Source organism: Mesoplodon bidens, assembly GCF_964165515.1.
Source record: "Mesoplodon bidens genome assembly, chromosome: 11".
Classification (NCBI taxonomy): Eukaryota; Metazoa; Chordata; class Mammalia; order Artiodactyla; family Ziphiidae; genus Mesoplodon; species Mesoplodon bidens.
In genome coordinates, this window is record NC_138167.1 from 93,808,111 (window position 1) to 93,821,810 (window position 13,700).

The following is a 13,700-nucleotide window of genomic DNA, read 5'->3' on the forward strand; positions in this document are numbered from 1 at the left end:
AAGAATCTGATTTAATATTCAGTTTTATCCAACGCACCTCCCACCCTGCTCACACCTTTTAAGGAATCTCTCATGTACTCTGGAAATCAGGCTTTCTATAGCTTAAGTTTCACTTGAGAGATCAACACTAAATTAGCATTTCCATTGTTCCAGGCATTTAAGACAGGAATCTGACTTCTAGGCAATGACAATGGATTTCAAATTTGTGCAAACCACATCATTTTCTGTGAAACTGACAGAACCCAGCTGAATATGAGTAACCTGATAGTCATGAGATCCCCGTCAGTCAATCTGATTCCTCTGAGCCAAGTGATGTAATATGCATCCCAGACAGTGTTATGAGAACAGCAGAGATGATTTCAATGAGACTCATTATTTATTCATCACAAGGTCCAATTTGCGTGTCATTTTCACTGACAGTGTACTCAGTTAACTGGTTGAAATTTAGTGCTGATAGGGTGTTTTATTCCGTCCTGTAAAAAATGCTTTTTCTGTCTTCCTTTGTGAAAGAGTACAAAACAAAGAGGGATTTGTATTTGTGGCCATTCACAGTAATATCCGAACACGTTTCAGGAATACTGGAAGAACGGACATAGGAGAGAGCCCTTAAGGACTCCCTGTTTTTCTCATTAGGAGTACACAATAATATGCCAAATATTACAGAGTAAAAAGTACGACAGTATTAGCCTTCAGAAAATAACTGCTTTTCTTTTAAATGCTAAACAACGAAATAAACACTGATGGGAGACGCACTCACTGAATGAGATACAACTTCTACTCCTGAGTCCGGTCCTTAATCTCATCACCCAAGGGACCCTCTCTCAGGTTTAGGGGAAGAACAGAAAAGAAAGTTCTCCAAGAGGCAAGAAGGAGTGGCCTATACATTCTTGGGCTTCTCCCATGGACCAGTCCAAGGGCTAGCACATTTGAAAGCCATGCATCATTTCCCATCACTGTCGGGGCGACAACCCATCTTAAAAGGCCCCGACGTCGTTAGCCACGGTAGCTGTCTCAGTCTACCTTTCCTGATTCATTTTCCTCTCTAGGTCCTGGTGCTCTGTGTATCTAACAAAAGGACTGCTCTGTGCCCCTCAGGAACTTCCTCTGAGGGTCCCTCCGTGTCATGCTCAGGCTCCACTCTCCACTCTTCCTCGTCTGTCCAATTATAAACGCCCATATCCCAAGTATCCTTCGGGGTCCTCCTCACACACCTTTGCTGCTGAAGGCACTTCAGCTGAAAGTCACCTCCCCTTCCTCTAAGCCGCCCTAGTGCTCCCAGGGCCTCCCCTCCAGCCCTCACCACTCTCCAGCTTGAATTTCAATTCTACACTGGCAGGTACTATTCTCCACTTCCTACTACTCTCAAATGTCCTTCAGGGCAGAATTTTTTCGATTCATCTTTGATTCCCCACATCACCTAACACCATGCCTTGCACAAAGATGAATCTTTAAAAAAATAATCATAATTTGTGAATAGAACACTGTCCCGGGTATTAACACTCTAAATGCAAGCATTACAGAAACCTGCAAGGGTAGTCAGCTTCCCAAATTTAAATAACTGGAACCTAAACCACAACTAGAATACAGAATCATCTTAAGTCAGCTGAGCGAGGAAGCCAACCTGCAGGAATAAAATACCCTATTCATCTTTGACTTTTTGAATTGTAAAATATTTCTGAACCTCGACTTTATTTGTGGTGTTATCTGGTTAGCGGTCTTGGCAGCAGTTCAAAGTTTTAAAGTACTACAGGTCATGAATATTAAATGCCACAAAAAGTTTACTTGGAGGAAATCCAGATTCATTTGTAACTGCATGACAAACAGTCCTCCACTTTCAATAATGTGAGGAAATACTGTGATAGGAATCGGAGTATCTTGCTCTATCTGGATTCTCACAAAGTCAAGTGTAAGGCAAATGGGGGAAAAGACAATCCTCAGAAAGCAGGAACACTACTTGGAGTGGCAGAGATGGTGGTTAAAGACAATCAGAAAGGGCAAATGTATCCTATTTCATTCAAGGCAATGGATATGAGGGTCACATCTTGGGTAAAACCACAACCTGGTCTAGAAAGAAAAGGGACAGAGACATAAATGATAACAGATTCCACCAATGTCATCTGAGAAGCTAATCAAATAAAAAAAGCACATGTGGGTTCAATGTGCAAATACCTGCAGGCTATGCGCTGGCTCTCCTGTACACGGGGAGTCACACAAAATAATCTGATACACAGAAGCACTACGTTTAATGTCTTCAGTGTTCCAACAGTGACAAACCCAAACCTTCAACAGAACATAAGCCCCAACCCTTGGAAACCATTCTCAAGATAAACCCTGTAAACGGTTTGGAAATATGGGACTGTTTGTTAGTGTGGGTCTGATCACTGCACCCCGCTGTAGAGCCCAGCTTACGTAATACCCAAGATAAAGGTAAACTTGCTCAACAAAGGCAACCTCTATCAAACACATCCTGCTTAGCATTAGAATAAAGTTATTTCTAGACAGAGATGACTTGTTTTTTGAAAGTGGCAATGCCTCCCGTTTCCCTCTCTAATAATATAGTCTCTTTATCTTGTTTACATGAAATAGAGCCACAAGATTTTATTTGAAGGAGGCTGTCCAGATAATGCACATCTTGGAAGCAACTACAGCAAAATTAATGCAGCCATCTTTACAGAGAGTCTTTAAAAAGATCAAACTCAAAGGGCTTCATTTTTCCAAATTATTTTGGGCTGTAATTAGAATTGTTACACCCGCTTTCAGATTTCCTTCCTTTAAATTTTTTTTTCCCCACCTGTAACTGAGTAAGTGATTACGAAGCTAATAAAGGGGGGAGAAAAAGATGTTTCCACATTAAAACAGTTAACAGATGTTAAATAAGCACAGAAAATGGCCACTAGGCAAGCAATGACTGATGCTGGGTAAGTAAGAAAAATGTTGCCTTTACTGATTTTATTACCCATGTACCTCCTGGGGTCATGAGAGACTTGTAAAATATTTTGTGGGCAGATAAAAGTCTAGCATTTATTTGCAAGGCTAGTGTAAGTGTGTTTCAAGGGCTCCCCACTCCCCTGATTTCGTTTTATGCTGTCAAAAAGTAAGTGAAAATCATCTAAGAAAGGCTAAAATAATCATTTGGTGAGAGGTCAAGAAAACTCATTTTTCAACATTTTTCTGACATGCATTTCTTCCAATCCTACCTTCCAGACCTCACTAACCAGTAATGAAATCTTCACTGTAGAAAGGGGAGAGTATAGGATTTCACTTTACCATTGCAGGCACACCCTTTTCAAAAGTCAATCTTAAACAAGGGTGAATTCAATAATTTACTAGGTACCTACTATGTGCCAAATGGTGCACGAGATGCCAAGAATCATGTAGGAAATGTATTAAATAGATGCTGAAGTGAAGATCTAGAACATTTAACAATTTTCAAAAAAATAGTTAGGAACTCTAATTTTGTTCATACACATTCCTGAAGATTTTATATTGTTTTCTTAGACATCTTCCTAACTATTGAAAACTATAGTATTTCATATTATATTCAACCACATTATTTCATAAGTCATATTACTCTCTTGATAAGCATTTACTAAATAAGTTACATGTGTTAATATTTTTGACATATTCAGAACAGTGCCTGGCAGATCTAAACACTATACATGGTTACCAAATACTAAATAAAATATCTATGATTTTCTGGGTACCTACTGTTTTTCAAACACTTCAGCGAAGAAAAAACTTTCGTATTTCTTTTGCAGAACTACAAAAAATTTACATGTCATATGGACACGGGCATCCCTTGCATGAACCTTACAAGTCAGAAAATGGCAGCCAAGGCTTCTGGCCAAATTCAGTCATCCCAAGGATATTGTCTGGCCCAAACAGGGCATATTTGTTCTTAAATTAGTAACCAATAATAAATAACAGGAGATGTCATAGGAAATACAGATGTCTCTCTGTCTTAGAAAAATATTAACCTCTACGAAACTGAACCCTGTATTTGCTTATTGCAATAATGGGATGGAGAGAAGCACGAGTGGGAGAGCATAACCTCTAGTTCACCACAGGCCCTTCTGCCTGGTCCTGGCGTGCATCTGACTTTGGGGCCTGGATCTGATAGGCCTCTAACTTCTGACATTTCTGAAGAAATGTGAAGGGAGAAGCTGAGTGTGACTGCTACGAGAAAAACATTACGGACAAAACTATAAAACTGGAGAGCCTTGCTCCTCTGGTTTTAATAATTTCCAGCTTGAGGAGGACCACCATCTTTAGATTTTTGAGTATTTGGCTGGTTCTCTAGTTTACCTAATAGAGGTAAACATTTGTGCACTGGATTTTTCTGTTTATATATAAGTTATGTTTTAATAAGGCAGGGAAGTTTATTTCATCTGGCCAACTATGATAACTCTGATGCAGAGTTAATTAGTAAGACATTTAAGACGATTATTCGTTTAAGGTTGAAAAGTCTTTTAATCCACTTCCTTCAGAGTCTCTTCTAACTCACCCCAGGCATAGAAATCTATTTATTTTAAAGACAGAATATGGAATTTTTCTATAACTTCCATATGTAATCTATGCCAGTGTTTATAAGCCCCATAGTCATGAAATTCTAAATGAAAGTTTTTGCTTAAATATTCATGCTTCAGCTTCAGTTGATTCCTAATTCATATGCTTTCAAACCACTGCATGTTTAAAGACTAGTAGAAATTTATCTTTTGGCCTTCTCTTTCTTGAGATAAAGAATTACATTACCACTGATATTTCTTCTTTCCTTTCAACTAATGTGCATTAAGTGACTTCCAGATATTGGGCACCCAGTTCACAACGAACACTCTACAGTTTCACATAATCTTCCTAACGTCTCTAGGAGAGAACATTAATTATCTCTATTTCTACATGAAGAAACAGGTCACTGAACTAGTCCAAGGTGACTCAGCCAGTGCACGTTAAGATTCAATGCCTATTATTTTCTTCTCTACTGTGGAGTCATCTGACTACTTTCTTTATTCATCTTCACACCTTCACCGTGTAAGATCACTAGACAGTCACAAATATGTCTTCTAGTCCTAGTGATTCCACCATTTTCTGGGTGACTTTCACGTCTCTGGTTCTCTACACCTCAGCTGGAAACAAAGGGACTGGCATAGATGGTCTCAAGGTTCCTTACAGATCTGTAAAGTCTGTTATCCCAATGTCCTCATTAAGCTCACTGGCCCAAAACCTAAGAATGAAAGAAAAAGCTAAGCTGAGATAGCAACTATCAGATGAAGGGTTTTGCTGCCCTGACCACTTCCCTTGCCCGCAAGCAGTGGCTGCCAGACAGCCTGGTCAAGTTTCCATTTGAAAACTTCTCAAGACACTGAACATTCAAAGCCATTAAGTCCTTTCCCATAGTGCGGGGGACTTCACACCCTCTACTCTTACGAATTCCTTCTCAGTGATGGGGGTTCGGGGCAGGTTGCCACAGAATGTGCCACTTTGGCATGTGGATTATATGGAGAAGACAATTAAGGCCCAACAGACTCAAGAAGAAGTTTTTACTTCCCTCTTAAATGCCTAAAAGAATTTAGTTAGCCTGTGTCAGGAAGAGAGTTATTACCAAAGATAACTTTTTTACATAAGGAAGACTCTTTGGTCCGGAGTGGCCAACATTTGCTCGTCCTGTCTTCCTCCCTCTGAAGTTCCAGACTCCTCCCCCCTTTTCCTTAGCTCAGGATGGCATAGAAACCTCAACTGCCTAACTGTTGAGGAGCTTCTCCTGTCTTTGAGGGGGTCCTGTATGTACAAAACTAAATTTGTTTTTCTCCTGTTAATCTGTCTTAGTGGCAATTTGATTATTAGGCCAGCCAAAGAACTTCGATGGAGAGAACAGTTCTTCTCCCCTGCACTAGTGGCACTTCTCGTTTTCTGAAGCAGCAGTTGCATGAGTAAGGCTGGCAAAATACGAGATGCCCAGTTATATTTTAATTTCAGATGAACAAAGAATAATCTTCTGTTATAAGTATGTCCCAAATACTGCATGGGACATATTTATAGTAAGGAGATCAATCAGCAACTTAATCCTTGAAAACAGGCTTACAGACCTGAAAATTTCTCAGAAGAGAACTTCAAAGGTCCTAAAAGCAAGTCCTGAATTGACATACCAAGGTAATTTCCTAATTCATGAGATGGTAACATGAAAATTCTGTAGGAGAAACCACAGTGTTTCACAGGCTATCAACACAAGGTCTTAAAACACCCAATCTGCATCCCCGAATAGTTCTCACCCTGCATAGGACAAGGACCGTGACTTATACTTACTCTATTTGTATTTCCAGTAAAACAAGAAAACTGGCTATTATTGATGGCATGGTTTTCAAAGGAAAGAAAAATTTCCTAAATTTCCTTGAGAGACTAATTAAAATTGATTTGAAATTAAAAGCTTGACTTTCAAACCATATGTTGTTTGCAAAGCATCAAACTCTAACAAGAGTTTTCTTTTAAAGTTTCAGCATTTAACCGAAATCACAAAAGAACTTCATTAAGCACTTGATACTGGAGTTCCCTGCAGAGCAGAGGCACAGCAGTAATCACTCTGCCTCTTACATGTAAAAAAAAAAAAAAAAAAAAAAAAAGTCATTTAAAAATAAATGCTTCCGAGGACTTCCCTGGTGGCGCAGTGCTTAAGAATCCACCTGCCAATGCAGGAGACACGGGTTCGAGCCCTGGTCTGGGAAGATCCCACATGCCACGGAGCAACTAAGCCCATGTGCCACAGCTACTAAGTCTGCGCTCTAGAGCCGGCGAGACACAACTACTGAGCCTGCGTGCCACAACTACTGAAGCCCGCGCGCCTAGAGCCCGTGCTCCCCAACAAAGAGAAGCCACTGCAATGAGAAGCCCATGTACCACAACGAAGAGCAGCCGCCGCTCGCCGCAACTAGAGAAAGCCCGCACGCAGCAACGAAGACCCAACGCAGCCAAAAATAAATAAATATATTTTTAAAATAAAATAAATAAATGTTTCCATTTCCCTCAATTTTGTTCTTTATTTCAATTTCTTCCCAATTGAATTTTAAGTAAAATTAAGAACTGAGAGGAAAAAAGTGGTAAAAACTAGAAAACTTGACAGCTTTCTCAGGGTCAGTATCCTAAACCATAATTCCTTGCTTAAGAGTGTCCAAAAGGACAGAGGAGCTGGCTGTGGTCCATGATTTAGAAAATGGCTGAGGTCTGCAAACACTGGCGAAGTTCCGTCTTTATACTTAAGTTAAAGCAAGGGTGAGTTTATTGCCAGGGAGGGAGGATGGGGAGATGGGAAGGAGGCAGTTTCTCAAAAGGGGTTGGTCCACCCAAACACACCAGCAGAAAACTGCTCAGTTCTCTTTAAGTATGTGGGATCCAAAAGTGCTTCCGTGACCTTCAGACGACATTGCATTTGCAACCACTAAGGGAATACAGAAGAACACATATTAAGCCCTGAAGCAAAGGTCTTAATTGGCCTCAGGGCAAAACTTACAATAAGCACTTTCTGTTTTGACTCTTCTATTCTTATACACTACATCAGGGAAAGGTGAATGTGACTCATAATTTAAGAATGTGAGTTCCCAGTGCACTGCAGAGAGGGTTGTTTTCCAAAGTCAGCTCAGGAAAAGTAATATTAACAAATAGCAGAGGATTTCCTCTTGACAGAGTCGAGCATCTAGCTCTATGATCAGCTGTGTGATTTTTTTCAAACACCTTTTAGAGGCAGTTTATTGGATTACAGGGAATTGGGGCTGAAATCGAGGAGTAAAACTAAATAAATAATAAAGATGCATATTCTTTACAAGGCAGGATTGTCCTTCTAGCCCCTTGGAAATCATGAAAATAAGAAACCTGAGAAATAAAATAATCCGTGACTGACACCCAGTTAGTAGGGAAAGGTCAGAGAGGGCACTTCCACCTCCCGAAGATAAAAAAGTAACTTACTTTAAATTCTCTTTGAAGAGGAACACATTTGCTTTTTAAATGGGGAAAAGGGACCAAGCAAGGAGAGGACTCGGTAATCCAATGCTCAAGCCCCAACAATCACTTACTTTGTAAATGGTGGGTAAGATCTGTTTCATTTTCAGCCTGTGAAAGACAAAGACGTCATAAACGGCTGAAACCGCCAGGACCGTGACTCCTTGTTCCTTCCACAGCATGCTGCATCCGGCGCACAGTCCTGTCCCCAGGAACCAGCCCCAGGTCCTGGCCGAGGCGCCCCTTGTAGAACAGTGTTTCATGTAGCAGAGCAAGGACAGGAGGAAGAAGAAACTGGCCCCCACGTCGGCCCGGCCCACGATTCCTGCCACCGCCTCCGTGTGGATGGGGTGAGAGGCAAACATCAAGCCAGCCATGAAGGTCCAGTATCCATCCCCAAGCAGGATCTTGGAGAAGCTCGTGAAGAGACCAGTGACCGCCGCATGCAGGAGCACGTTGACAAGATGGTAGCTCCAGGGATTCAGCCCTCCGATGGCATGGTTCAGGCGGAAAGAAAGAGTGCAGAGTGGCCGGTAGGACTTGTGGCTGCCGCTGTGGGTTAGCAGCGTCCCCCAGAAATCATTGTAGAAAATGTGGGTCCATGGGGTTTCTGGGAGAAGGTCCTGATTAGTCTTGATAGCACGGCTAAAAAATAAAATGTCGAAACAGAAATCTGATGTAAAATACAGAAAGAAAGAAGAAAATACACTGTTAAAATATACTGCTAAAACACTGCCTTCCTTCCTAGCTTTGTCATCACGTGGCTTTGTCATCCCGTGGCTTTATGATGGGATTCCAGGTATACATGATTAATGCAAATGAGCCTTGGAGCCGGCTTTACAGGTAGATTGAATTCAGATCCTCCCCTTAATGGCTTACTAGATCCGCAATTAGGGTTGTATTTGTCTCCCTGAAAAGCTTTCTTCCTTGTTTGAATGCAAATACCTCTGAAGAATAAATGCAGAGTTAAAGGCTTAACTCTTAAGGTTCAATAAAGCAGTTGCCAAACAATTGCCACCTGTGGCATGTTGGCTAGAAAAGTCTCAGGTGACACTGGTGCAGGGGATACATTTAGAGCAAGGACTAGCCCCCACCCCCCACCCCCGCTAGCAGAAATAAAATTTTAGGTAGAACATCTGCGCCCAGAGCAATGCTTCCCATACATGCAGATCACCTGGGGATCTCATTAACAGGCATGTAAAGGTTCTAATTCAGTAGGTCTGGGGAGGAGCCCGAGATTCCACACTTCTAACCCTTGTAATTATTCATTTATCTACTGTGTAAAAAAGCAAAGAACACTGCTTTGCAGACACCTGAGTGTTCTGGAGACCTAGTGCAAAGAACATCTTGGCCCTGTGAGCTGCTGCTATTATTATTCTACAAAGACTGTATTCTAATATACAAAAAGTCCCTTATAAAATTCAGTTTGACCCACAACCTCTGAAATTAGGTGCATCTGGGGGCTGGAATTAAAACAGACATCAACATACATTAATAGTAGTTGGTTATCTACTCTGCCAAACACTAGGCTAGTCCTTCTGTATATATTATCTATTTATGAAAACGAGCTGACTTTTCTAGATGCTCAATAAAAGGCAGAAAGTCTGTCAAAATCAGGTTGTAAAAAGTACTCAACGTTACAGACAGTTCTCCAGTGTCTATAGTCTCCATTTTCCCATACTCAAAACACCTTTAGTTTTTAGCTGGGTACATGTCTTCTGGACAAAAAATGATCATTTCCTATCTTCCCTTGCTGCTAAATATGGTCCTGTGACTCGTATTTGGCCAGTGACTAATATTTGGTCAGTGGAACATAAGCAGAGTGCTAGGCACTACTAGAAAAAAGTCTCCTTAAAAGGAAAAAGCTTAGTATTCTTCCCTCTTCTACCCCCTACCCCCTTCCTGCTGGAGCACAGGTGTAATAGCTGGAGTTGTAGCAGCCATCGTGACTCATAAGGTGTCCTTAGGAATAGAAGTCATGCCAACAGAGCAATGAGACTGAAGGAATCCGAGTCCCTGTCGTGGTAGACCATACCAGCCCCTGGCAAACTACCCGAGTATGAGAAATAAATTGCTATCTTGTTTAAGCTGCAATAGTTTGGGTGTTAGCACAGCTGAATCTACTCATCAGTGAAATCCCTTGTTAACAGAAGACCTACTGTATCACAGTGGTTTGATTTTCCATTTTGATTTTGATTTTTACAAGGCTCCGTGTATTGACTGTATATAAATGAATTTCCATATAAATTGGCTTTTAAAATATTAGAAACAGATGTTAGTCTGGATCCATTAAACTAAAACACCCTGTTATGACATTCATCAAGAGTCTACCCCCAGAAGTAATTGCTTAAGACTTGATGGGTTATAATTAAAATTTTAAAGAAATATGAAAAACTGCCAAACTGCCAGTGTTGTTGGAGCTGATTTCAAGCCATTGAGAATGAAAAGCCAACTGGCCTCCACTAAACATTAACCTAGATATTGATGTGAATATCTCTAATATCAATGCAGAAACGTTCATACTATCAAAGTCAGGGCAGCAGAAAGTTCAACAGCAAAGCACTGTGGGATAAGGCTTGGCTAATTTAGCGAGAAAAGCTGAAATGCACATTTTGTTTAGGACAATACTTCACCCTTTCAGTGGCAGATCCTTATAGAATGGAGACGCAGGTTCCCTAAACCAGGTTTTCTACATGCTATTAGTTCAGCTCCATAACTGACTCTGTAAAGACTTTTTGAGGGAAAGGAAAAAAAAGAAGCACACCTTTAAAAATCTGTTCAAAGCTGCCAGAATTTCTTATATCCATAGCAATAAATCTAGTAATCTGCAGCAGCCAACAAGATATACTATGTCTAACTCTCATGAAACAAGAATTTCAAAACAAAGAAAACTAACAAATCTCATAATTTCATTGTGAGAAAAACCTTTGATGCGGCACAGCCCTAAATTTACACTGTAGAAAAAGAATTAAAGGCAAACAGTGTCAATAAAACAATAATAGAAGAGCAAAGGAACATCCCACCCATGTTCAAAATATACTGCATTAAGGGAGACTTCGGTCTGACAAAATTCTCTGATGGGCGTTATCTTATTATTAGCCAGGTTTTTATTTACTCAATAAATGTTACGGCAAAAGAACATGAAGTAAGACTAAATTGTACTGGGCTTTAGTACATAAGTCACGTCACACATGCAAGTCAGTGATAAGGGATGCATTACGTATCCCTCACATCATATTAAGAAAGATACAGACCAAAAGGGATTTAATGGAATCTGAATAACCTCAACACTCAACATAATAGATTCTCATCTATTTGCATTTTCTTATGCAAGTCCAAACTGAAAGAGGGAAACCTGCTATTTCTCAGGCAATGAAGAGGCTTAACTCAAAACAAAATGTCATGCTGATATAATTTCTGATGTTACTTCTGTGAGTGGGTATTGAAAATTCAGAAAGACACTAAGGAATTGGGAAATTTTCCACTCCAGGAAAGGTGAAGAACATTGAAGCAGCAGGTGTGGAAAAGAAACAATTGTAGGCAGAATTCTCCAGAGAACACAGGCCCAAGAGACTGACTTTTGAAGCAAAAAGATCCAGTTTCTCAAGCTTTCAAGGAGGTCTTAATCTGTTTTCAGTTTTGTTCATTTGTGGCTCTTTGTTTTTTGCTGCATCATGATTTTTCCTTTAAAAAATGTTGACAAAGGCCAACGCTATTGTAAAACGTAAAACGGATGAATGATATGACACTGCCATCCCAACTGTCCTTGTGTGGGTTTCTCTCAGTACTATTTTTTCTGTCCATTGACCTTTTCAGTCATGAGCACCCACAAAAATGATGGCCATCAGTCCTTCAGAGGAGGAATGATGCTTAGATTCTCCAAACATCAAATGGCACACTCTTCCCAAGTACTTTCAAATTGTTCTACTAAAAAGTAAGTAAAGGCCAAACTCTATATTTAAAAAAAATTTTTTTTCTTTTAGGTGATGGGTTGAAATTTGTTCCGCAGGAGAAAGAAGAAAGAGCATGGCCTCTGTTAACCTGCCCTCCTTCAGTGCTACCCAAGCACGCCGATCTATGCCCAGAAAGGGCAGTGAAATGCAGTGGTTAAGAAAACTGAGTCTGGAGCCAACTGGACCGGAGCTACACCACCTCTCTGTACCTCAGTGTTTTCATCTGCAAAATAAGGATAATAACTGTACTTGCCTTATAGGACCATTTTGAGGAGTAAAGGAGTTAGTAAGCAAAAAGCACATTGTTATATGTAATATATGTAACACATGTTAGCTGCTGTCATTATTAGTATTATCACCATTAACACCAAACAACCAGTGCTAGTCATCGATGCAGAATCAGTGCTCTCTCTTCATATATATATAGCCTTCAAAAATCTAAGTACTATGGTCCTATTTCACTTAAAATTCCTTTAAGCTTTTATGACACTCTCAGCACAAAATAATAAACATTTATGAAGTCTTACCTGGGGTCTTTTAACACATTACTCTTCCCATTCCCCTCCTATCTTTTTTGACTTCTTTCCTCTTCTCCTTGGCTAGCATCTCTATCAGAGTTTTCTCCCAAATGTGGACGTTTCTCTCAGTTCTGTCTCCTGACCTCCCCTCTCTCTACACTTTCCACCTCTGTGGTCATCATCTTTGACACCTGCAACTCAAGAGATGCCTTCTCCATCCACGCCTCCAGCCTGGGTGTGGCTCACAAGCCTACACTTGTACTGCCCCAGGTGAAAGCCACACCTGAATGATGCAATCCCGGTTCCTCTACTAACACCAGAGTCTTACCTTTGGCCAGTTAACCTCTCTAAAGCACAGCTTCTTTACCTACAGTTGGTATATAACAACGCTTCTCACAAATTGTTGTGTTGAAGATCAAATGAGGCAATGTTAACTTAAAATGTTTGAAAAATTACTTAGCCTGGTGTCACGGACTGGTTTTTCCAGACCCCTTCTTCTTAGTTAACAGTGTCCTGTTCTTCCTTCTGAGAACAGGCCACATCCACCCTCAGTCCATGTGCATAGAGTGAAGCTGTTATCCCCACCTCCTGATGAAAGGCTATCATTTGATTCGGCCAGTTAGCGTACTATATCCCCCCATCCTCATTTCCGGCCACAAGAACTGACTTAGCAGCCAGCCAGGTCAGTCGGAGTCAAAACAGCTCCAACAATCTACTGGGAAAGGACATCTTATTTTAAGAATGAGATGAAATCCTAGGGCTACTAAAGGATCCCCTGAAGACAGAGCCTAAGAATGAAGCCAACACAAAAAACCCAGATCAAGGAGACAGAGGCAATTCTTAGTGCAGCTGGATCCCATCGTGCCTGAAGCGAACACTGCTAAATAAGCCAATAACTAAATAAGCCAATAAGCCAATATACTAGTTTGAACTGTTATTCTGACATGTGCAACCAGAAGAGTGCTAAATAAAATAGCACTGTGTAACTATCAATATTGTTAGTTGCCCTTTCAGTATCTTCAGCTGAATTAAGACTGAATCCAAATTATTTTCCTTACACACCACCTCCTTTTTCATTACAAGCCCCTCATTAAGCACCATCATTCTCCCACCACTGACACCGCGGTTGTGCATGAGGGGTCCTTCTCTCTTTGCTCCTACATCTACTTTTAAATTGGTTAAGGATATGCTGACGCCAGTCAGGATCTCAGAGAAAAATCCAACTCTCAAGTTTCCCTTAAATTCA

General features: G+C 40.6%; 1 protein-coding gene across 6 annotated transcripts in view; it reads right to left on the bottom strand.

Annotated features, from left to right (window-relative positions):
- The window catches only part of TMTC2 (transmembrane O-mannosyltransferase targeting cadherins 2), a 663,780-nt gene that overhangs the window by 491,125 nt on the left and 158,955 nt on the right, over window positions 1-13,700 (bottom strand). For all 6 annotated transcript variants that reach the window (XR_014017153.1, XR_014017154.1, XM_081250397.1 and 3 more), the window contains one exon: window positions 8,058-8,628. Coding sequence is in view for 4 of the 6 variants with exons in the window: in XM_081250397.1 (XP_081106523.1) it covers window positions 8,058-8,628 (571 nt within the window). In the remaining 2 variants the exon portion in view is untranslated. The remainder of the gene's footprint in view (window positions 1-8,057; window positions 8,629-13,700) is intronic.